Source organism: Cnephaeus nilssonii, assembly GCF_951640355.1.
Source record: "Cnephaeus nilssonii genome assembly, chromosome: 5".
Lineage (NCBI taxonomy): Eukaryota > Metazoa > Chordata > Mammalia > Chiroptera > Vespertilionidae > Cnephaeus > Cnephaeus nilssonii.
In genome coordinates this window covers 81,019,135-81,042,405 of record NC_137076.1, presented here as the reverse complement: position 1 = coordinate 81,042,405, position 23,271 = coordinate 81,019,135, and the positions used below count along the sequence as shown (strand labels likewise).

Here is a 23,271-nt window from a genome sequence, read left to right as displayed (position 1 = left end):
TACTAACTTCAACATCAGAAATTTCTCCATTCTGATTTCTATTTCCCAACTTACTAGTCGTGTGACTTGGGGAAAATAATTTACACAACTACTTTTAATTTGTATAATAATATGGTGGTTGTGTAAATTAAGTGCCTAGGATAGTACCTTAAGGAAAGTGAATGCTTCATATATGGCTATTAGTCTCAGGCCTCAGTTTAGCCACATTTATTTTCATAATGCTGAAGACCCAAAATGGTTCCTTGGAGAAAATTATTACCAGTATAATATTGTCACTCTAAAGCGCCTTCACTAATGCTACTGCTCAGGCTGAGTAGAGGATCCTGTTTTTAGGAAAACATAAAAGGCTTTTATTGAGAAACCAGTTGTACAGAGGGAAGTTTTACTTTTTTATGTACATCTTACATGGGCAAAAAGAATCTTAATTATGATTATAAATAAAATAATTCAAAAATGTATGAATTTCACTTTCATAGACAACTACTTTCATCATTGTTATGTTTAAGCTTTTCTAATACCCCAAATATATATTTTTGGAATTATCTAATAGTTCTGTCAGTTAATGATGTTTTTCTTTTTCTTTTCTTTCTTTCTTTTTTGTTTGTTTGTTCATCCTCACCAGGACTATTGGATCTAAAATTTCAGTTGGATAAGAATTTCCCGAGGTGCTTGTTAATATGCAAATTTGCCAGTACTGCTTATTTCAGAAATTCTGTGGTGGAGTCTGGGAACCAGAAGGACTCCAGGTGTTGCTAATGCATTAGCATTATCAGATCTAATAACAGGCTGACCACAGACACCAATTTGCCTGGCATATGCTTTATTAATGCTGTGGTCTTATATACTTATTTATAGGGCCCTGTTTACTTGAAAAACTGTCTGAGATTGGCTCATAACATAGTTAGCCCTATCTAGAAACTACAATTTAGAAACTGACATAGAGGATCTTCACTATTGGTTCCATGATTCTGGTTTGAATTAAAGAATGCTACCTATGGAAGCACAGAGGGACAGCTATTAGGCACAGTACTAAAGTGTCTTCCATGCTCTCACCTCTGTATTTTGAACTTCCCAACTATTTTGAATCCTAACCTTCCTAGATCCCAATGTACTCATACTTCCTGATGACTGAAAAGATAAATTCATTACTAAAATATTCACTTTCTTTGGAAAATTTACAATTGATGACAGTCCATATTCTGGGAGAGAATAAAGATTAATATAAAAGGCTAAATTACCAATTGTATCAATACAACCATCAATAATAAAGAATAAAATGTATAATTATAGAAGATACAGTAAGTACTTAATAATACTAGCTCTAAAAGATTAAAGGTGGGGCTATTAGGGGGATGACATTTGTAGTGCTCCTTAATCAATATAACATATTCAAATACCTCAGCCCAAGTTCAGGTAACATATGGAACCTGAAAAAAAAAGTGCAAGGACAGAGATATTTGAAGGTTTAAGTCTAGATTTAAGTTGAGTTGTGCTGACAGAAATAGACAGGTTTTACCATGGAAGTTCAGAGACTCGTGAAGTTTTAAAAGAAATAAAATAAAATGAGAGATTATCTTGTAGGATGTACCAAACATGTATTCTATAGAATAAAATTTTTAAATATATTTTATTGATTTTTTACAGAGAGGAAGAGAGAGGGATAGAGAGTTAGAAACATCGATAAGAGAGAAACATTCATCAGCTGCCTCTTGCACACCCCCTACTGGGGACGTGCCCGCAACCAAGGTACATCCCTTGACCAGACCGGACCGGAATCGAACCTGGGACCCTTGAGTCCGCAGGCCGAAGCTCTATCCACTGAGCCAAACCGGTTTCGGCTAGAATAAATTTTTTTTAATTATTGAAATATTTACTTACTTGGAAAAACTAAGTTACTTGCATTTTCATGGTTATACTACTGTGGCTCTATTCTCAAAGCCACTCTGATCTTGTTCCACTGAGTTTTTAATTAAGGAACATTTTCTAAAATACCTAACACAATATAAATATAGAATAGAAATATAATCGCATCACAAAAACTCCACATATGTACAAAGAAAGTTTTTAAAATATGAGTTAGAAAACAAATGCTTGAACTAAAAATAGTGTGAAGAACCACCAACTTGAAAGACACAAACCACAATTCAGGAAATATAAGTTTTCCATGTAGTGACTTTACAGCTGCACCACCTAATATCCAGATTTCTGTCTTTTGGAATATTGAAGAAAAAGTAAATACTCATATTAACTGGTAGAGGTAATTAAGTTCCAAACTATGAATTCAAGAGAACTCAAAGTGTAGAATGTAGGTAGATCTTTAATGTCCAAACATTATATCATTACCAGAAGTTTTTGATAGCTAGGAGAAAGTTTTTTTAAGAAAGAAAATATCAATTGGGATGTATTTTCTCCAATATCAGATAAAATATGATTTCAATAAATATTCTAAGTGTAGAGAAAAATCTCAATTAACATTTTCTTGTGATCTACATTGTCAGACATATAGAAACAAATTTTACAGTTTTAATAAGAATTATATTTGTAACATTTGTTGTTAGAATTAGACCCCTCAAGTTAAAGCAACTGTTTTCAAGCATACACTGGAGGTTACTCATTGACGTTATAAACACCGAGTAGTGCTGACCAACCATGTCTCTCGAAGTTCTCCACCCACAGAAAGGTAGAAAACTACAAAGTTGACTAGTAACAGTTACTACATATTTCTCCTATGAGGTTTCTTATAAACAAAGCTATTAAACAAAAATATTATCCATACCTTAGAAATGAACAAATGATAGAGTGGTGTTGAAGTTTACTTAACATGTAAAAACTAAATTGATTTTCACCAAATATTTCCAGGTACAATGACATCATAATTTTAGTAATTCAATATGACGCCCATAACAGGTATTAAATAGAAGTAATTCATCCCTGGCCAGTCTGGCTTAGTTGGTTGGAGCGTGGTCCAGTACATGGCTGGTTCCACTGAGGCTGTCTGGATCCTGCATGGGCCCCTAGGTCCAGACCCCCACAGGGTAGCAAAGGGGAGGCAACAGATCCATGTTTCTCTCACTCATGGATGTTTCTATCTATATTTCTCCTTTCCTCTCTCTAAAATCAATTTTTAAAAAAACATATACTCGGATGAGGATTTCTTTAAAAAGTATTTCAGTGCCTAATGAATAATTGTTCAACGTATAGTTTATAATGATTCTCAACTTGAAGTGGAAACAAACACAAAATTAGCTATAAATTTAAGGTATTCGCTTTCTGGTAATAAATGTTTAAATTAGACCAGACACCTAAAAATAAATGGATAAAAACTATTTAAGTGTACCGTATACGTAATAAGAGTATTTTCTAGACTAAATTAATAAATATATTAATACATAAAATATAACAGCAACCTACCTTCCCAGTGGAGTCAAAAGAAGCTTCTGGATCTCCCATTGCAACTACAGATCCAGGAGGAACTGGAGGAAGACTGGGGCTAAAGGCCATGAGGTCCGTCTTGGGCGGCCCCTCCCCAGAGCACACCCTCTGCCGCCTCTGCTGCGAGTACGACAAGCTCCCCACGGCGCTGGAGCACACCAGCACGGGCTTCCCCGGCCCGCACGCGCCCTCCTTGGGCGACGCGGAGCACCGCAGAGCCGTGTACAACAGCAGCGAAAGCACCAACAGGCTGGACACCGCACAGATGGCGATGATCAGATACACGTTCACATCCACCAGCGCTGTCTCCACGACTGCAGCGCCAGAAGATGCCCGCAATGAGGTCTTCGGCACCTGGCCGCTGTCCACCAGCGACAGCAGCACGGTGGCCGTGGCCATAAGCGCCGGCTCGCCATGGTCCTTCACCAGCACCAGGAGGCGCTGGCGCGGTGCATCCGCCTCGTCCAGGGCGCGCGTCGTGCTGATCTCGCCCGTGTACAGCCCCACGCGGAACGGGCTGCGCGCACCACCCGCCGGCAGCAGCTCATAGGACAGCCACGCGTTGTAGCCCGAGTCCGCGTCCACCGCGCGCACCTTCGCCACCACGTGGCCCGCGCCCACCGACCGCGACACCAGCTCGCTCACCGCGCTGCCCCCAGCGCCCGCCCCAGGCGGCAGCAGCGCAGGCGCGTTGTCGTTCTCGTCCAGCACGAACACCTGCAGCGTCACGTTGCTGCCCAGAGGAGGCACGCCCGCGTCGCGCGCGCTCACCTGGAACTGCAGCAGCTCCAGCTCCTCGTGGTCCAGAGGCTGCAGCGCGTACACCTTGCCGCTCTCCGCGTGCACCGACACGTAGCTCGACAGCGCGCGCTCGCCCACCCGCCGCTCCACCAGCGAGTAGGACACCAGCGCGTTCTCCTGCGCGTCCACGTCCCGCGCGGACACCGTGAAGATGTGGCAGCCGGGCGGGTTGTTCTCCTTCACGAACACCGTGTACTCGGGCTGCGCGAACACCGGCGCGTTGTCGTTCACGTCGGCCACCTCCACGGACACGCTGGCTGTGGCTGACAGGGAAGGCGAGCCCCCGTCCCTCGCGGTGACCACTACAGCATAGCCCGACACGCTCTCACGGTCCAGGGCGCTGTCCAGCACCAGCGAATAGTAATTCTTGAAGGTGGACACCAGCTTGAAGGGGGCATGGGGTGACAAGGTGCAGGTTACATGCCCGTTGACACCGGAGTCCAAGTCGGACACACTGATTAAGGCAATCACAGTACCCAGCGGAGCGTCTTCACTGACTGGAAGGGACATTAAAGTCAAGGAAATCTGAGGGGCGTTATCATTAATATCTAAGACTTTTACCAAAACTGTACAATGACCCGCCATCGGTGGCTGGCCTCTGTCCGTGGCGTCAATGCGGATTTTAAAGAAACTCACTTTTTCAAAGTCCAAATTCTTTCGAATTTTTATTTCTCCACTCTTTGAATCGATGCTAAACTGGTCAATAACCATGGGTGGAACAAAGCTATTAAAAGAGTAAGAAACCTCCCGATTAATTCCTTCGTCGGGATCAGAAGCATTCAGTCTGATAACTACTGTTCCGTTGTCTGAGTTTTCGAATATTCTTACTTCATATTCAGACTGTTGGAAACTGGGAGCATTGTCATTCACGTCCATCACAGTGACCAGCACCTGGACGCTGCCAGTGAGCTCAGGTTTGCCTCCGTCAGTGGCCGTCAGTAATAAGTTATGTTTCGGAGTTTCCTCTCGGTCCACAGATTTCCTTAACACGAGCTCAAGTTGCTTATTCTCCTCATTTTTTGAATTCACATCCAGCATGAAGTAATCACTGTAGCTAAGCCTATAGGTTAAAATGCAGTTAGCGCCAATATCTGCATCCCAAGCACCCTCTAGCGGAAACCGAGAATCTGGCAACCTGGATTCTGAAACATACAGCCTTTGCTCCTTTACGGGGAACACCGGAGGATTGTCGTTAATGTCCTTCACCGCCACCTCCACATGGAAAACCTGCAGCGGCCTCTCCACCACCACCTCCAGGTGGATGCTGCACTCCAGGCTCCGCCCGCACAGCTCCTCGCGGTCGATCCGAGAATTCACAAACAAAATGCCATTCTGCAGATTTACCTCCAGAAGGTCCCCGCGGCCTTTGGACGCCACCCGGAACAGGCGCGGCACCAGCTCCGCCAGCTCCAGCCCCAGGTCCTGCGCGATGCGGCCCACGAAGGTGCCGTGTTTGGCCTCCTCGGGGACCGAGTAGTGGACCTGGCCGCTCCCAGCCTCCCAGGCTGCCAGGAACAGAAGCGAGAGCAACAGACACCGGGCTTCCGGGCCTCCTCGCCAAGCAAACACCATGTCAAGTATTCGTTTTATTGCTGTCAAAGAGCTTGTTTGATACAAAGGCGGACTGGTGCGTTTCCTGAAGTCTTTAATACAATTCCGCTGCCTCCGCCATTGTTCAGCATTTAGAGACGGATTCAGGACTGCTAGAGGAAGTCTGGGTCTTGGCTAGACCGAACTTCTTTGTAGACAGCGACATCAAGCGGCTCTAAAGGGTAATAATTATTGAATTCACTTACCTCCCCTAAAATGGGGTTCTTTTAATCCAATGAATATTTTCTTTTCTCTTATTCTACTTAGTAGTGTATCTTCACCTTTATCAGTCGTAGAGGCATTTACACCGCCTGGCTCCTTACATTAATTTTGTTGAGCTGGGGATCTCTTTCTTCATAAAGTAATTTCTTCCCAATTATTAAATATTGATATATACACCTCAAAAGTTGCACTTTACTTTTTCATCTTAAATGACTCAGTAATGGGTGATTAAGCTCTCCTTCGAATTCATATATTAGCAATTCTCAATTGTGGCTGTGATTTTAAAAAAACACCTTTATTTAATGAGATCTGCCTTATTATATTTAATTGGGACCTCTGTAGAGGCGCTTATCGCTGATCTTTTATTCTAGTTATTTTGGGGGCAACAAGAAAACCCCTTTCTTACTATCAGAAAAGACTTCATAAAATATGTATTAGCCAGCATTCTTTACCTTGAAGGTTTTCTTGGGAGGTAAGAATATTTTATTAATTTGGCCCTAACTGAAGATTTCTAATTTTTAAAACTTAACTAAAGCATCACATATGGCTTTTACTTAGTCCCTATTAATCCAGATGTGTGAGAATGAGATTAACATGTAATTACAATGATATTTTCAGTCACAGAATAAACATATTTAAAATCCTTATATAAGTGCAAGTAATATGGAAAAGGGGAATAAGAGCACTTTCTGTGAAACTATTTACATTATCTCCATGTAAACGGCTATACTGTATAGTTCATTCTAAATTGTGAGAAAGATTGTGTAAAGATAATTGCATTCTTCAGTATCTCCGTGAGAACTTTTTACCAACAAAAGAAATTTTCCATAGCCTTGGTATGTCAGATTGAATTTCCAAAAAACAAATTACCTTAATAAAAAAGTGATAATCGGTGGATAAAGATTGGAGTATGGAGGGGGATTTCATATCAACTTCTAGTCACTCCCCCACCCCAAAAGTAGAATTTTAAATTTTTCTTCAAATATTCTTGGGAAATGGTTTTTAGAGTATATGTATGTGAAAATAAAAATAAAGCAATAAAAAATAGGATTACAATTACCATCATCATCAAGAGTTATTTATAGGTTTTTCTACAAATTTGACTATTCTTTCAACAAGAGGAGCACATTTGTTCTGACTGCGTGGATGCATTTTACTGCTCAATGGTAAATAATTCCATTGAATATGGGCATCTCTACCTTTATGTAAAAGAACACTGAAAATAATAAACAGACATCCTAAAATAACTTTCTAAGGTATACTAAGATTTTACCAACTATAAAAGTTGACAATATTCGTAGTTGAGTTTGTTTAAGTAAGGTATTGTTCCAGTAATGTATAAACATAGAAATGGATGAATAAATCACTATATAGTCATACAATGAAATAAGATGCGGATATTTAAAAGAGAGAAAACAACCAAACAACCAGAAAGCTTTTTATGAAATGATATGGCATAAATACCGAGATATAGTAGAAAAACTAAGAGTAGGTTAAATGTAAGCACTTGCTTTTTTTAAAAAAAGAAAGGCAGATTGTATATATACATATAAAATCTTGGAGGAAAGTAAAGAAATTTAAAATGTTTCAGAAATTCGAAGAGTTAAAGGATTGGTTTATGGTTGAAGGTGACAGACTTGTCATTATATACTACTTGACATTTTGAATGTGGGTATGTTTGTTATACACAAAGAAAGAACAAAATAAATATACTACTGAAATATCATTTAAACTATATTTTTAAGTTACAATATTCATCATGGGCAAGCAGAAAAACTACTGCTGAGTAAGTTAAAAAGAAGTCAGTTACTAGAAAAAGAAGATTGAAAAGGAGAAATAAATTAGAGTCATAAGAAAAAATTAAGATAATTCAAGTTCTAGACTAAGCATAAAAAGGCAATATTGAACAGGTGATATTGAAATGTATAAGTTTTTATAAATAAAAATGTATGGAATATGTCAAATTTGTTTTTAAAAAGCAATTATAAAGACTTCATAGCAAAGTGTGGGCATGTAAACATTCAGTTAGGGACTTCCACTATAAAACAGAGAGTAAACTCATTATTCCAATTAGTAAAAATTTCACACAAAAATAAAAAATAACTAATATAAATTTCCAATTATAATCTACAAGATTGGATACTCTGAAAACAAAACTGCATATTTAACATAAATATAATTCAACATAAAGAGTGCAAAAGTGCAATAACATTAAAAATAAAATTACATATTAATCTATCAACTAAATATATAGTAAATTATATAAAAATATTTGAGCAGAAAACCTAAAAGACTGCGTTTTTAAAAAGCTGAAAATAAAAATTCTTTAGACTCACGTTGTCTGCAGAGCTGGGACCCTGAGGTAGGCTGGGACTGAAGGCCATGAGGTCCGTCTTGGGCGGCCCCTCCCCAGAGCACACCCTCTGTCGCCTCTGCTGCGAGTACGACCAGCTCCCCACCGCGCTGGAGCACACCAGCACGGGCTTCCGAGGCTCGCTTGCGCCGTCAGTGGGGGGCGCCGAGCACCGCAGAGCCGTGTACAGCAGCAGCGAAAGCACCAACAGGCTGGACACCGCGCAGATGGCGATGATCAGGTACACGTTCACGTCCGCCAGCGCCGCCTCCGCGCTCGCGGTGCCATAAGACGATCGCGATGAGGCCATAGGTGCCTGGCCGCTGTCCACCAGCGACAGCAGCACGGTGGCGGTGGCCATAAGCGCCGGCTCGCCATGGTCCTTCACCAGCACCAGCAGGCGCTGGCGCGGCGAGTCCGCCTCGTCCAGGGCGCGCGTCGTGCTGATCTCGCCCGTGTACAGCCCCACGCGGAACGGGCTGCGCGCACCACTCGCCGCCGGCAGCAGCTCATAGGACAGCCACGCGTTGTAGCCCGAGTCCGCGTCCACCGCGCGCACCTTCGCCACCACGTGGCCCGCGCCCACCGACCGCGACACCGACTCGCTCACCGCGCTGCCCCCAGCGCCCGCCCCAGGCGGCAGCAGCGCAGGCGCGTTGTCGTTCTCGTCCAGCACGAACACCTGCAGCGTCACGTTGCTGCCCAGAGGAGGCACGCCCGCGTCGCGCGCGCTCACCTGGAACTGCAGCAGCTCCAGCTCCTCGTGGTCCAGAGGCTGCAGCGCGTACACCTTGCCGCTCTCCGCGTGCACCGACACGTAGCTCGACAGCGCGCGCTCGCCCACCCGCCGCTCCACCAGCGAGTAGGACACCAGCGCGTTCCCCTGCGCGTCCACGTCCCGCGCGGACACCGTGAAGATGTGGCAGCCGGGCGGGTTGTTCTCCTTCACGAACACCGTGTACTCGGGCTGCGTGAACGTTGGCGCGTTGTCGTTCACGTCGGCCACCTCCACGGACACGCTGGCTGTGGACGACAGCGAAGGCGAGCCCCCGTCCCGCGCTGTCACCACCAACTCGTAGTGTGACACCTTCTCGCGGTCCAGGGCGCTGTCCAGCACCAGAGAATAGTAATTCTTGAAGGTGGACACCAGCCTGAAGGGCCCGTGGGGCATCAGAAGGCAGGTCACCTGGCCATTGACGCCAGCATCTTGGTCGTATACACTGATTAGGGCAATCACACTACCCAGCGGAGCGTCTTCACTGACTGGAAAGGACACTGAAGTCAAGGAAATCTGAGGGGCGTTATCATTAATATCTAAGACTTTTACCAAAACTGTACAATGACCCACCATCGGTGGGTGGCCTCTGTCCGTGGCATCAATGCGGATTTTATAGGAACTCACTTTTTCAAAATCCAAATTATTTCGAATTTTTATTTCTCCACTCTTTGAATCGATGCTAAACTGGTCAATAACCATGGGTGGAACAAAGCTATTAAAAGAGTAAGAAACCTCCTGATTAATTCCTTCGTCAGGATCAGAAGCATTCAGTCTGATAACTACTGTTCCGTTGTCTGAGTTTTCGAATATTCTTACTTCATATTCAGACTGTTGGAAACTGGGAGCATTGTCATTCACGTCCATCACAGTGACCAGCACCTGGACGCTGCCAGTGAGCTCAGGTTTGCCTCTGTCAGTGGCCATGAGCAATAAATTATGTTCAGGAGTTTCCTCTCGGTCCAAAGATTTCCTTAACACGAGTCCAATTTGTGTATTATCATCACTGTTTGTTTTCACATCTAGCGTGAAATATTCACTGGAACTGAGTTTATAGGTTAAAATGGAATTTACACCAACATCCTCATCCGAAGCGCCCTCTAGTGGAAACAGAGAATCTGGCAGCCTAGATTCATAAATAAGCACTCTTTGTTCCTTTACCGGGAACACAGGAGGGTTGTCGTTAATGTCGTTCACCGCCACCTCCACATGGAAAACCTGCAGCGGCCTCTCCACCACCACCTCCAGGTGGATGCTGCACTCCAGGCTCCGCCCGCACAGCTCCTCGCGGTCGATCCGAGAATTCACAAACAAAATGCCATTCTGCAGATTTACCTCCAGAAGGTCCCCGCGGCCTTTGGACGCCACCCGGAACAGGCGGGGCACCAGCTCCGCCAGCTCCAGCCCCAGGTCCTGCGCGATGCGACCCACAAAGGTGCCGTGCTTGGCCTCCTCCGGGACCGAGTAGTGGACCTGGCCGCTCCCAGCCTCCCAGACTGCAAGGAACATAAGCGAGAGCAGCAGACACCGAGATCCCAGTCGGCCTTCCGGGGTAATAACCATGTCAAATACTTGTTGTTTTATTTCCAACAGAAGATCTCTCGGCATTGAAATGAAATACTGTATGATCCAAGTCTGTTAATGCAAATCTTCTGCGCCTGCCATCATTCAGCACTGGTGGAAGGATGCAGTAATAGGAAGAATGTGTTTGAATACTAGCTAGATGTAACTTCCTGGTAGACAGCGACATCATGCGGATCCAAGGGGTAAGTAAGAAATGAATTCATATAACTGCGCTACGCTCTAGTTCTTTGAATTTTTTTTAAAAGTCTCCTTTTGCCTTACTTTAATAGTAAATCTCCTCATGTTTGTCATTTGCAGAGTCGGTTTCATCTTGTCTGACTTCTTTTATAATTTAGAGTAGGGTAAAGGAGCAACTTTTTCATAGTGAAACAACTTTCCTTCCAATAATTTATATATCAATCAATTTAGAAAATTTAAGAGTCATTCGAACGAGGTTTGGGAATTAGAAGTGCAAACTATCCTACACTTTTTACATACAGAAAAAAACATTTTCATATATTTCAGTCATCAGACATGCCGTTATATTTTTCTCTGAGAAAAGAATGTAATTTTAAATGAACAAATTTTATCCAAAATTTTAAAACCTTATAGATTATTGAAGTCCATTCTTTCTTTGTTCAATGAATATCAAATACTTCTGTGGATGGTTCTTTTACTTGATAATGGATGATAAATATTTTAGTGTATATTTATATTCTCTGCATTTATAAATTTCTCTGTAGTTTATATTAGGCCTCCCCCTTAAAACATTTCCCTTCATATACTTCCCCATCATTACTAATTCTAGTGAAATCTCTACCCATTGTTTTCTGATGCTGTGATCCTTCAGTTGCTCATAAATAGCCTCATATTTTTCTCTCAACCTCAACCTTTCATATGCTTTTCTTTAAGTGTTCCCGTCCACCTCCAATGTTTCAATTAAGAGTTTTATTGAAGATATTTCCAAACCCACATCTTCTCTCATTTCTATGGTTATAATTGTCATTTTCACCCATACATGCTGAAAATTGCTAGGAACTGCAATGAAAAGAGGTTTGGAAAATAATTTAATTACAATTTGAAGGATATGAAGAGAAATCATTAATAACCCCCAAATTCAACACTTTAAATTTTCATTTTATTTTAAAATATTTTCATTTATTTTTAAATGGCACGAACATTCTCCGTATCACCAATATGATTTCTTTTATTACATCTTCTTCCTTACATGCCCTATTCAATGTCTGCCTACAGTCCATTTTTCTTTTCACATATCATCATATTTATCTTCATGACTACAACTTTTATTGAATTGCAGTAAATTAAAAAATTCCGAGAAATTAGAATCACTTCTACATGACCTGATATAGGACAAGCTAACTTTTCCATTGTTATTTTCAACTACTCCCCAATGTGAATTCCATTTTACATACAATATAGATCACTTGTTTTCTTCTTCAATACAATATTTGTTCAAGCTGTTTTTATAAAATTACTTCCATCTTTGCCTGTAAAAATGTTACCTTCATATCAAAGTAAAGCCCAAATTTAAATTTCACCATGAATTCATTCTTAATGTCATCAGCTGGAGGTGATTACACTCTTTCTCAAAAGGAGAAATCAGAGTCACAAAAAGAGACTTCTCAAATGGACACATGCCAACATACACCTTCTATCAAAATTCTGATATACTTGTAAAATCATCAAGACAACTGTAATCAAAGCTCTCCCCAATAAGTTACACCTTAAAATTATAACCTAGATCTATGTAGTAGCTCTTATCACTAACTTCCTATTGCTATTGCAGTTATTTTGAATAAACAAATAGTTCATTTGCTAACCAAAAATAACCCCAAAAGAAAAGGGTCCTTTGCTTGCAGGAAGATTAAGACTTGACAAAAGATATATTGAGTCTTATTATTAAAGTGTTTCAATAGTGGTTAAGGTGTTTCATAAATTTTGCCATAAATAAAGTCTCTTCAAATTTCAACTTTCTAATTTGTTAATTAAAATTAAGTATCAAGCCTCTTTCCATTGCAGTTCCTAGCAACTTCCAGAAAGCTTATAATGTAATCCTATTAAGTATAATAGTTTTAATAATTCTGTTTATTGGCTTAAATAGAAAATTATACAATGTTTCTAAATTCATTTATGTAAAATAAATTAACATGGAAAAGTAAAATGGTCCTCTCATGAGAAACAGCTTAAATATGTATTCAGTTATTTCCAAAAATACATAATTCATTCTAGCGGGGCTGGTGTGGCTCAGTGTTCAGTGTTTGAGCGTGGACCTATGAACCAGGAGGTTCATTCCAGTTGGGGCAGGGTTTCGGGCTCCATCCTCAGTAGGGGGTGTGCAGGAGGCAGGAAATCAATGATTCTCTTTCATCATTTATGTTTCTATCATTCTCTCTCTCTCTCCCTTCCTCTCTGAAATCAATAAAATCTATTTTAAAAATAATTCATTCTAGTTAAGGGAGAATATTATGTATAGAAAAAAGGCATAGTCAATCTATGAATAACTTCCTCTCCCAAAGAAAGATTTCAGTTATAACATAAATCAAAGAATTTCTATTTTACAACTAAATTAACTTGATTTTTAAAAATCTGCCAATTCCTAACAAATTGGTGAGAACTCCCTTCTCAATATCTAGGATTTCCCCCAAAGTAATGGGATATTCAAAATATTTGAATAGTATGATACAAGTGTATTTATAAAATTAAATACATGTGAGAATGCAAGAAATAGACAAAGCATTAAAAATGGAAATTGACATTTTATCATACAAAATGTGAAATATTAACTACCTGCTAAACCCACATTGTTTTTTCAACAAGTGTAGAAAAAATATTGTCTGTATTTGAGATAGAGCGTACCCTTGCCTATGGTAGATTCAAATGTACAGCTTTGTTATACATCACTGTATTGGTAAGCAACCAACTCAAGAGGGAAGTTTGTATCATGGTACACTTATTTTTTTAATCAGAAAACAAAAAAGCAACCATAAGTACAAAAATTTTCATTGATTTTTAGAGAGAGGAAGGGAGAGAGAGAGAGAGAGAAACATTGATGTGCGAGAGAAACATCAATCTGCTGCCTCCTACACACACCCTAACTGGGATCCAGCCTTATACATTTTGGTGCACGTGGTGCATGGGATGATGCCCAACCAACTAAGCTACACCGGCCAGGGCAGTACCAACATTTTAATTTAGAAATGTTAATATTGTCCTTACTATGAGATTTCACAATGATATCTCACCAACATAAATTATAAATTTTAAAAATGCAAGTTAGGCAAAAGCTAATCATTGTTCCACTAAATGTTGGTGTTAATGAGGAAAAATAATGATATATCTACAAGATGGGACACCATAGATCTGGGAAGAAATATGAGACATCCCCTTAAGTAACAATTTGTCATTACTTATTGATTGAAGATATATTGATTGAAGAAAACAAGAGGAAAAGCAAAATGAATACTATGGAATAAATGAATATATGGGAGAGGGCAGTTTATTTGTATATAAAGAAAACATCTCCAGAAAGATAACCAAGGTATTGCAATATTTGAAATACTCAACAAGATGTATTAAGTGGCTTGATATTGGAGATGGGAGGGAAACATTTTAAACCATGTAAATGTATTTCCTATTAAAGAATGAATAAAATGAAACAATTCAAGCTAAAAATATTAAACTATAAATTCATCATGAGCATGCAAGCCTAACTGTTTAGATAAACTTGAAAAGAATAATTCGGGGGGGGGGCCATTGGGGGATAAGGACACATATGTAATATCTTAATCAATAAAGAAAAAAGAATTATTCAGTACTCAAATATTACTGAAAAACATAAATTAAATTCGTGTAACAAAATACTGAAATAATTGATATTCAACGGAGAACAAAAGGAAAACTAATTCAATGACGTAAAAATATTTGATGTACCATAATATGAGGCTTTGAGAACAAAAGTAGCTCCAAATATATGCCTTACAAGTATTTTCCTACATTTCCTAAGATTGAAAATTAAAATATTTATAAAAATTTAATTCCAGAAACACTTTCTAGCATGGAAAGAATTAATCCATTAACTACAACCATAAAAAACTCATAAATAGGAGGAATATTACTGAAATAAACTCTATAATGTAAAGCAATTCTCTCCAACAAACCAAAATTAATTTTAAATATAAGCGTATTTTTAAAATATATTTATATTGATTTCAGAGAGGAAAGGAGAAAGAGATAGAAACATCAATGATGAGAGAATCATTGATTGGTTGCCTCCCACACGCCCCCTACTGGGGATGTGCCCTTGACTGGAATCGAACCGGGGGCCATCAGTCTGCAGGCCAAGGCTCCATCCACTGAGCCAAACCAGCTAGGGCAATTTTAAGTAAATATGATAGTACCAACAGATAACTTACACCTAAAGGAATGGTAAGTACAAAGCTATAATTTAAAATAAAAAAGACTGAAAGAAATATTAAACATTAAATATGAAAGACATGACGAAAATAGCCATGAATAAAATATTTGAGACTCACATTGTCTTCAGAGCTGGGACCCTGAGGTAGGCTGGGGCTGAAGGCCATGAGGTCCGTCTTGGGCGGCCCCTCCCCAGAGCACACCCTCTGCCGCCTCTGCTGTGAGTACGACCAGCTGCCCACCGCGCTGGAGCACACCAGCACGGGCTTCCCCGGCCCGCACGCGCCCTCCGTGGGCGACGCGGAGCACCGCAGAGCCGTGTACAGCAGCAGCGTGAGCACCAACAGGCTGGACACCGCACAGATGGCGATGATCAGGTACACGTTCACGTCCACTAGTGTCGCCTCCGCGCTCGCGGGGCCAGAGGACTCTCGCCATGAGGCTTTGGGCGCCTGGCCGCTGTCCACCAGCGACAGCAGCACGGTGGCCGTGACCGCCAGCGCCGGCTCGCCATGGTCCTTCACCAGCACCAGCAGGCGCTGGCGCGGTGCGTCCGCCTCGTCCAGGGCGCGCGTCGTGCTGATCTCGCCCGTGTACAGCCCCACGCGGAACGGGCTGCGCGCACCACCCGCCGCCGGCAGCAGCTCATAGGACAGCCACGCGTTGTAGCCCGAGTCCGCGTCCACCGCGCGCACCTTCGCCACCACGTGGCCCGCGCCCACCGACCGCGACACCAGCTCGCTCACCGCGCTGCCCCCAGCGCCCGCCCCAGGCGGCAGCAGCGCAGGCGCGTTGTCGTTCTCGTCCAGCACGAACACCTGCAGCGTCACGTTGCTGCCCAGAGGAGGCACGCCCGCGTCGCGCGCGCTCACCTGGAACTGCAGCAGCTCCAGCTCCTCGTGGTCCAGAGGCTGCAGCGCGTACACCTTGCCGCTCTCCGCGTGCACCGACACGTAGCTCGACAGCGCGCGCTCGCCCACCCGCCGCTCCACCAGCGAGTAGGACACCAGCGCGTTCTCCTGCGCGTCCACGTCCCGCGCGGACACCGTGAAGATGTGGCAGCCGGGCGGGTTGTTCTCCTTCACGAACACCGTGTGCTCGGGCTGCGCGAACACCGGCGCGTTGTCGTTCACGTCGGCCACCTCCACGGACACGCTAGCTGTGGTCGACAGCGAAGGCGAGCCCCCGTCCCGCGCTGTCACCACCACCCCATAGTTCGCCACACTCTCGCGGTCTAAGGCGCTGTCCAACACCAATGAATAGTAATTCTTGAAGGTGGACACCAGCTTGAAGGGAACGTGTGGCGACAGGGTGCAGGTCACCTGTCCGTTGGCACCGGAATCTCGGTCGGACAGACTGATCAAAGCAATGACAGTGCCCAGTGGAGCATCCTCTTTGACAGGCAGAGATAGGGAAGTTACGGCCATCTCTGGAGTGTTATCATTCTCATCTAAGAGTTTCACTATTACTTTGCAGTGTCCAGTTAATGGGAATGTACTTTTATCTACAGCATCGATGTTGATTTCATATAAATTACAGTCTTCATAATCCAGTTCTCCCTTAACCGTTATTTCCCCACTATTAGAATTGATTGTAAATTTAGATTTTACATTATCAAGAACAAGATTACTAAAGAGGTACACTATTTCCTTATTAATACCCTCATCTGCATCTGAGGCGTTCAATTTAATAACTAACGTCCCATTCGGTGTATTTTCAAGTAATCTAACGTTATAAATTGATTTATCAAATTCTGGGGCATTATCATTTGCATCCAATACATTAATCGATAACTGAACAGTACCTGTTAGTTCAGGTTTTCCTCCATCAACTGCAATCAATAATAAGCGAAGTTCTTGGATTTCTTCTCTGTCTACTGGCTTCGTCAATACTAGCTCTAAAGATTTTGTTTCTTCTTCACTTGTTTTCACATCCAAATGAAAATATTCATTAGAATTTAACTTGTATCTCAATTCTGCGTTTGCTCCGATATCCATATCAAATGCGCCCTCTAGCGGAAACCTGGAATCTACTGTTCTTGATTCTAAAATAAATAATCTTTGTTCTTGTCGCAAGAACCTTGGCGGGTTGTCATTAATGTCCTTCACCTCCACCTCCACGTGGAACACCTGCAGCGGCCTCTCCACCACCACCTCCAGGTGGATGCTGCACTCCAGGCTCCGCCCGCACAGCTCCTCGCGGTCGATCCGAGAATTCACAAACAAAATGCCATTCTGCAGATTTACCTCCAGAAGGTCCCCGCGGCCTTTGGACGCCACCCGGAACAGGCGCGGCACCAGCTCCGCCAGCTCCAGCCCCAGGTCCTGCGCGATGCGGCCCACGAAGGTGCCGTGCTTGGCCTCCTCCTGGACGGAGTAGTGGACCTGGCCGCTCCCGGCCTCCCAGGCTGCGATGAGCACAAGTGAGAACAGCAGACGCCGGGCTCCCGTACTTCTTCTCTGGGAATATACCATCGCAAATTCGGTGCGATTTTCAAATGTTTTTGCACTGCCACACAATAGCTTTGGGAAAATTAACTCCCAATTTGCTTTAATTTTTATTTGCTCACCTTTTCATCTTCAGCCGCTGAGGAAAAAATGGAGTGGCCTTTTTCTAAGGAATGTAAACTCACTGTATTCCTTTGTTTAAAAATAAAATAAAAAACGCGGTTTCCAGCGCCATCATGTGGATGAAAGGGTGAGTATTTTACCTTGATATACTTTATTTTCCTTACATTTGTTAAATATTTCCTCATTTCAATGACTCGGGTATTCCTTATTTCCATTATCTCCAATCAAAATATATCCTTAAATTTTTAATAAAAGATAAATTTTCATTAAACATTGTAAAATCAATACTAATTAAGTAGTGCCACACCAATCTTTTCTAAAGTGATATTGTTGATTTATTTTCTTTAGGGGGAGGCTTTATAGATTCACTAGCTGACTTTAAACGTTTTAGTTTTTTATCTTTTCTATATTTCAATGTATTTTATGTAAAATTCTTGAGTTTTTATTATTTTGATGCTATGTATGTATACTACTTTTATGTTACTCATAAAACAAATTCATACTCCTATTGGCAGTTTTTAATATTGAATGTTATTTTCAAAGTAACTAAAACTATTTGAATAGTATTCTTGTCTGAGTTCCATTTTGGAAGTCTGATTTTCAAATTGCTGAAAATCCATTTCTTTAATTTCTCTCAATATCACCCAACTACCTTTAGTGTTCACTGAAAAATCATAATGTGGAGATTTAAATTTTCTAGAAGCCTTAATCATAGTAAATCAATTTTGGTAAACATCTTGACACAATTTTCTAATTAGATTCATCTAGACATCATTTCTTCAAGTTGCTATTATTGATAAGTCCATGTTGATATAAATTGTGAGCTCACATATCTTTGCCTTTATGCAACAAATAAAAATCCTAATGTCTGTAGATAAACTACTCCATCAAATGTTTGGGTTCTAATAAGAATTAAAACAGTGAAAATAAATCACATTATTAACTGGGCAAACTCTGTGTTAATTTTATCCTGGATACTGGCTAATGCTATAGGAATTTTGAACCCTCCAGTTGATTTGCTGCATGATACCACTTAGACATCACTTAATAAATATAGCCAGAAGAAAATTTCCCCCACCCAAAAAAAAAAAAGTCCCCAAACTTTCTAATGAAAATATATTTAACATTCTGCTGGAGTATATACTCCTTAGAATTCTTTAAATGTTACAAAATCTTTCTTAACTGTGAAGATAAAGGGTCCAGGACATCAATAATTATATTACTTGACACTTTTACATATAAAGCATAAATCCCAAATATATTTTCTTAGTTCTGGTATAAGTCATATGTGGGACTTGAAGTATTTTTGTGTGTGTCAATGTAGAAAACAAATGTGGAAAAGTGGTAATATGAAGAGTATCTTGAAAAGTAATAAGGAATTACTACAAAGTCATTTGAAATTAATTTGTTTCCTAGTATTCAAAGTAGTAATATAAAGAAATAAAATATTACCGGATTTATTTCTGATATAATTATTAAAGTATATATCATTCACTTAATTTTTGAAAAAGTCTTACTATCTCTACTGTTCTGACTTTCCCCTTAGCATCCAGATCACCCAAACACTAAAGAATTTAAACACTAATCAACTTTCAAGACTACTTACCAAACAGATAATAACTTTCAAATATTTTAATACACAATAATAAAAAGGAAAATTATAATCAATGTGTCAAAAATATCAGTTAACATTGATACACCTTCTATTACAGATCCATGATTGATATGAAACTATACTATAAATAAATTACTTTGAAAAAATCAAATATTAAGTATGTAACAGCCAAACAGTGTGCTATTTACAATGTATGCATAGTAACTTTATGCACAGAATATTTTCAGTATATAGTTAAATATTTTTAAAAGATACTAAATGGAGGAAATGTCATCAACACTATCACATGCTTCTCTTAGTTTATAATATTTTCATGTAAATATGAAGATATTTCAGGAAAAAACAAAACTCTTGACATTTGACCCATCTTTACATCTGTTAGATTATATTAAGTCTTTGAATTATCATCTGCATTTGTCTTTTAATGCTCAACTCTTTTTTGGAGGTTACTTTCTCAACAATTATAGACTTTCTAATCTTAATTCCATAGATGGCTCCATAGGTAGAGAAAATTCTTTAAATCTTTTTCCAAACCATTCTTTCAATCAAGTATTATAGATCACTTCATTGGCTGAACTTTTCACTAGCTAGTTTCTCTGGAAATTTCAGTTATATTTAAGCCCCACTGCAGAAATAAAAACCCTTCCTTGACAATGAATTTAGGTTAAGAAAACCAGGTAGTTTGAAGGCGTCTCTTCCTAATTTACTGGGAAGTATTCAGGAAGAGTTTACACTAGAAAATTTAATTTTGCTTTGGAGTCTAAATGTTCTTTATTTGCTACAAAACCAGAATAAAATTTTAATAATCTATAATATATTTTGCTCCTATCTATAGAAAACTGTATAGGTCTATCACACTGCTGAGAAATAACAGGTGAAGTTGAAGTAATCTTTTACAGATTTATAAATAATTTATGCATCTGGATCAAATTTGACCAAAATTATGTATAAAAATAATTTATCCTATGAAAGTATATTGTGTGTGTATCATATATATCTTACATTACTTTTATAATGGTTCAACTTTCCTATAAAGTATTGAGCTAAAATATTTATATTATATATCTATTCTGAAGAGAAAATCTGAGAGTATTACTAAAGTACCTCTGAGAGAATAAGTAAATTAAGTAGTTTTACTCACAATACCATTGCCTTCATTAATGCCAAATGAGCTCATTTAATAGTGAAAGGGACAATGGAGCAAAATCCTAGAACTTTTGGGTTTAGTCTATGCATTCACATTAATAGCCTTAGGCAAGTTTTTTTATGTCTCTGAGCCACAGTTTATTCATCATTAAATTGAGAGAAATTACTATCTCTTAGGTCACATCCATTTTTAAAATTCTAGGCCAAATGAATAGAACTTAGTGAGGTACAAAATTCCTATAGCATTAGCCAGTATCCAGGATTAAAAAAAAAAAGTAGGGTAATTAAACAGTAATAAACTTCAATAAACTTGGTTCTCATGATTGCAATGGTGGGGAGACTACAAAATCAAACTGGGGAGTTTGAGAGATAAAAGTAAAATGTTTAGAAGATTTATAATGATAGATATCATTGTAGTAGATAAAAAGAAGAAAATTTTATTTCAAGTCTTTCTATAAATGCCCTAAATCCACATATGTTGAGGAATATAACTACATCTAGAACTACAATTTCCATGCACAATATCCAGAATTCAATACAATATCAAGCTTACTGAGCAAGAGGATCATGAGAAAAAATGAACAATGAAAAAGACATGCAGATGATCCAATTATTACAGTGATCCAGCAGATCAAAAATAAACTGTGATTAATGTAATAAGTAAAAAATTTCACCATAATGTTAATCTATTTCTAAAAGGAAAATTATAATTCTAAAGTTAAAAATGTCATAATTGAAGTTTAGATTCAATCAATGATTTTAACACTAGACTGAACTAAGAAGAAAGAGGGAAATGCTAAAGTAGAAGATTGGTCGGAATAAAATATCCAGCATGTAATAAAAAAGATAAAATATGATTTTCAAAAAATAGATAGGGCACTGAAGATATAAGAGATATTGTGAAAAAATGTAATCCACATATCCCTTGAATTACAGAAGAGAAGAAAAAAACAGAAGCAATGTTTGAAGGCAGACAGCTGAAATTTTGCTAGACTGATGAAAGACATCAAGCCACATATTCAAGAAGCTTTAAAAACTGCAAGCTAGATAAAACCAAAAAAAATTAAAACTGAGCATATAATAAAGGAATGGAAAAACAAAGAAAAACTATGAAAAGGAGCTAGAGAAAAAGTAAAATGCACACCACCTGAACAATAAACTTGACAGCTATCTTTTCAAAAGAAGACTATGGAATGTCATCTTGAAAGTGCTGGGGCGGGGAATAACTTCCAACTCAACAAAACTATTTTTCAAAAGTGATGGTGAAATAAGCATATTTGTGATATATAAAAGTTAGAGAATTCTTTACTACCAGAAATATTAATATTATTAATATTCTATTTAACATAGCACTAGTGGTTCTACCCAATGCCATAAGACACACCAAGGGTATAAAAGGTATAAGAACTGGAAAGAAAAAAATACAATCATTATTATCTGCTGTTAGGATGATTGTCTATATCAAAAAATATAAAGCACCTGTAGATAAATTACTAGAATTAATAACATGTTAAAACAAAACAAAAAATACAACATATTCATATATATCATTGTTAAACAGAAATAAATTTTAACTTAAAGCTGATGTGTATAATGATCACAAATTGCAAATACCTGAGAATCAATCTAATGAAAGATGTGTAGAACCTCTACATTAAAAATTTATAAAATATTAAGAAATTTTACAGTTTATATAGATAAATAGACCATGTTCACAAATTGATGGCTCTTTATTGTAAAGATGTCAACTAGTTTCATGTTCTTCAATACTAGATTCAATGCAATACAAATCAAAACCTCACAAAGTTGTTTTTGTGGAATTTATGTGGAAAATTTAGGTGGAAATGAAAGAAGCAATATGGCATCGATGCAAAAAAAAAGTTACATAAATTAGAACGGAAAAACACCATGCATATATAATGGACAATTGCTTTTTTAAAATATGTGGAACTCATTTTAAAGAAATGGTCTTGATCCAGTTGAATATCACTGGGGGAAAATTATTCTTGATCCCAAGTGATAGAATATAAGAGTGTAAATCAAGAAAGGGGTTATATCCAGACTATGATAAAATTGTAAAAGTAATTGAAAAATACAACAGCTATAGAAAAATAGGCAGAATATGTGAACAGCTATTGCACAAAATGGAATGTAAAAATGTCCAATAATACAGAAAGGTGCTCAACCTCATTTATAAATCAAGAAAGTTAAAACTGAACTACTAAACACACCCAGCAAAATGATAACCACTTAAATAATCTGATAATGCTTAGTTTGGGAGCTATGTAGAACAATAGGAAGTCTAATACACTCTAGCACTACTGTAAACAGGTAAATGCATTTGGGAAATTGTTTGGCATTATGTATTAAAGATGAAGATATGTACATACTCTTGTTCCACTAATCTCATTCATAGTTTTAAAAATGAGAAAACTGTGTACATGGGTAGTGAACATTTTACACATATATTTATGGCAGCACTATTTAAAATAGGCATAAAGAGAAACAATGCAAAATCTTCAGAGTGGAACCACTCATACTATATTCATAAAATAAACTACAAGAGATAAAATAAATGAACTCTAACCAATATGGCAACATGTATTATTCCACAGAATGATGAATGATAAATATGAGGAACATGCCAACATATGCACACACATAATACATTTTGCACAATTCCACATAAAGTTCAAGAAACAGGTCAAAATTAACCTAAGTTATAGAGCTAAAACCATGGTTGCATTTGGGAAAGAAAAAAAAAAAGGTG

General features: G+C 39.3%; 2 protein-coding genes across 7 annotated transcripts in view; both read right to left on the bottom strand.

The window, feature by feature from the left end:
* LOC307099907 (protocadherin alpha-C2) overlaps positions 1-23,271 on the bottom strand; it is a gene marked incomplete at its 5' end in the record, with an annotated part of 168,528 nt that overhangs the window by 118,662 nt on the left and 26,595 nt on the right. Inside the window, one exon of one of the 6 annotated variants that reach the window (XM_079772001.1) lies at positions 15,290-17,644. The exons of 4 other annotated variants lie outside the window; for them this stretch is intronic. In XM_079772001.1, the coding sequence (XP_079628127.1) occupies positions 15,290-17,644 (2,355 nt within the window). Of the gene's footprint in view, positions 1-10,646; positions 10,737-15,289; positions 17,645-23,271 lie in introns of those variants that run through there. One more of the 6 variants, XM_079772009.1, reaches the window with a different exon arrangement.
* Positions 3,361-5,805, bottom strand: LOC307100266 (protocadherin alpha-8-like; the record flags this gene model as incomplete). Its single annotated transcript, XM_079772651.1, has 1 exon — positions 3,361-5,805. One exon carries the CDS (start codon positions 5,803-5,805, stop codon positions 3,361-3,363), a length of 2,445 nt encoding a protein of 814 aa, XP_079628777.1.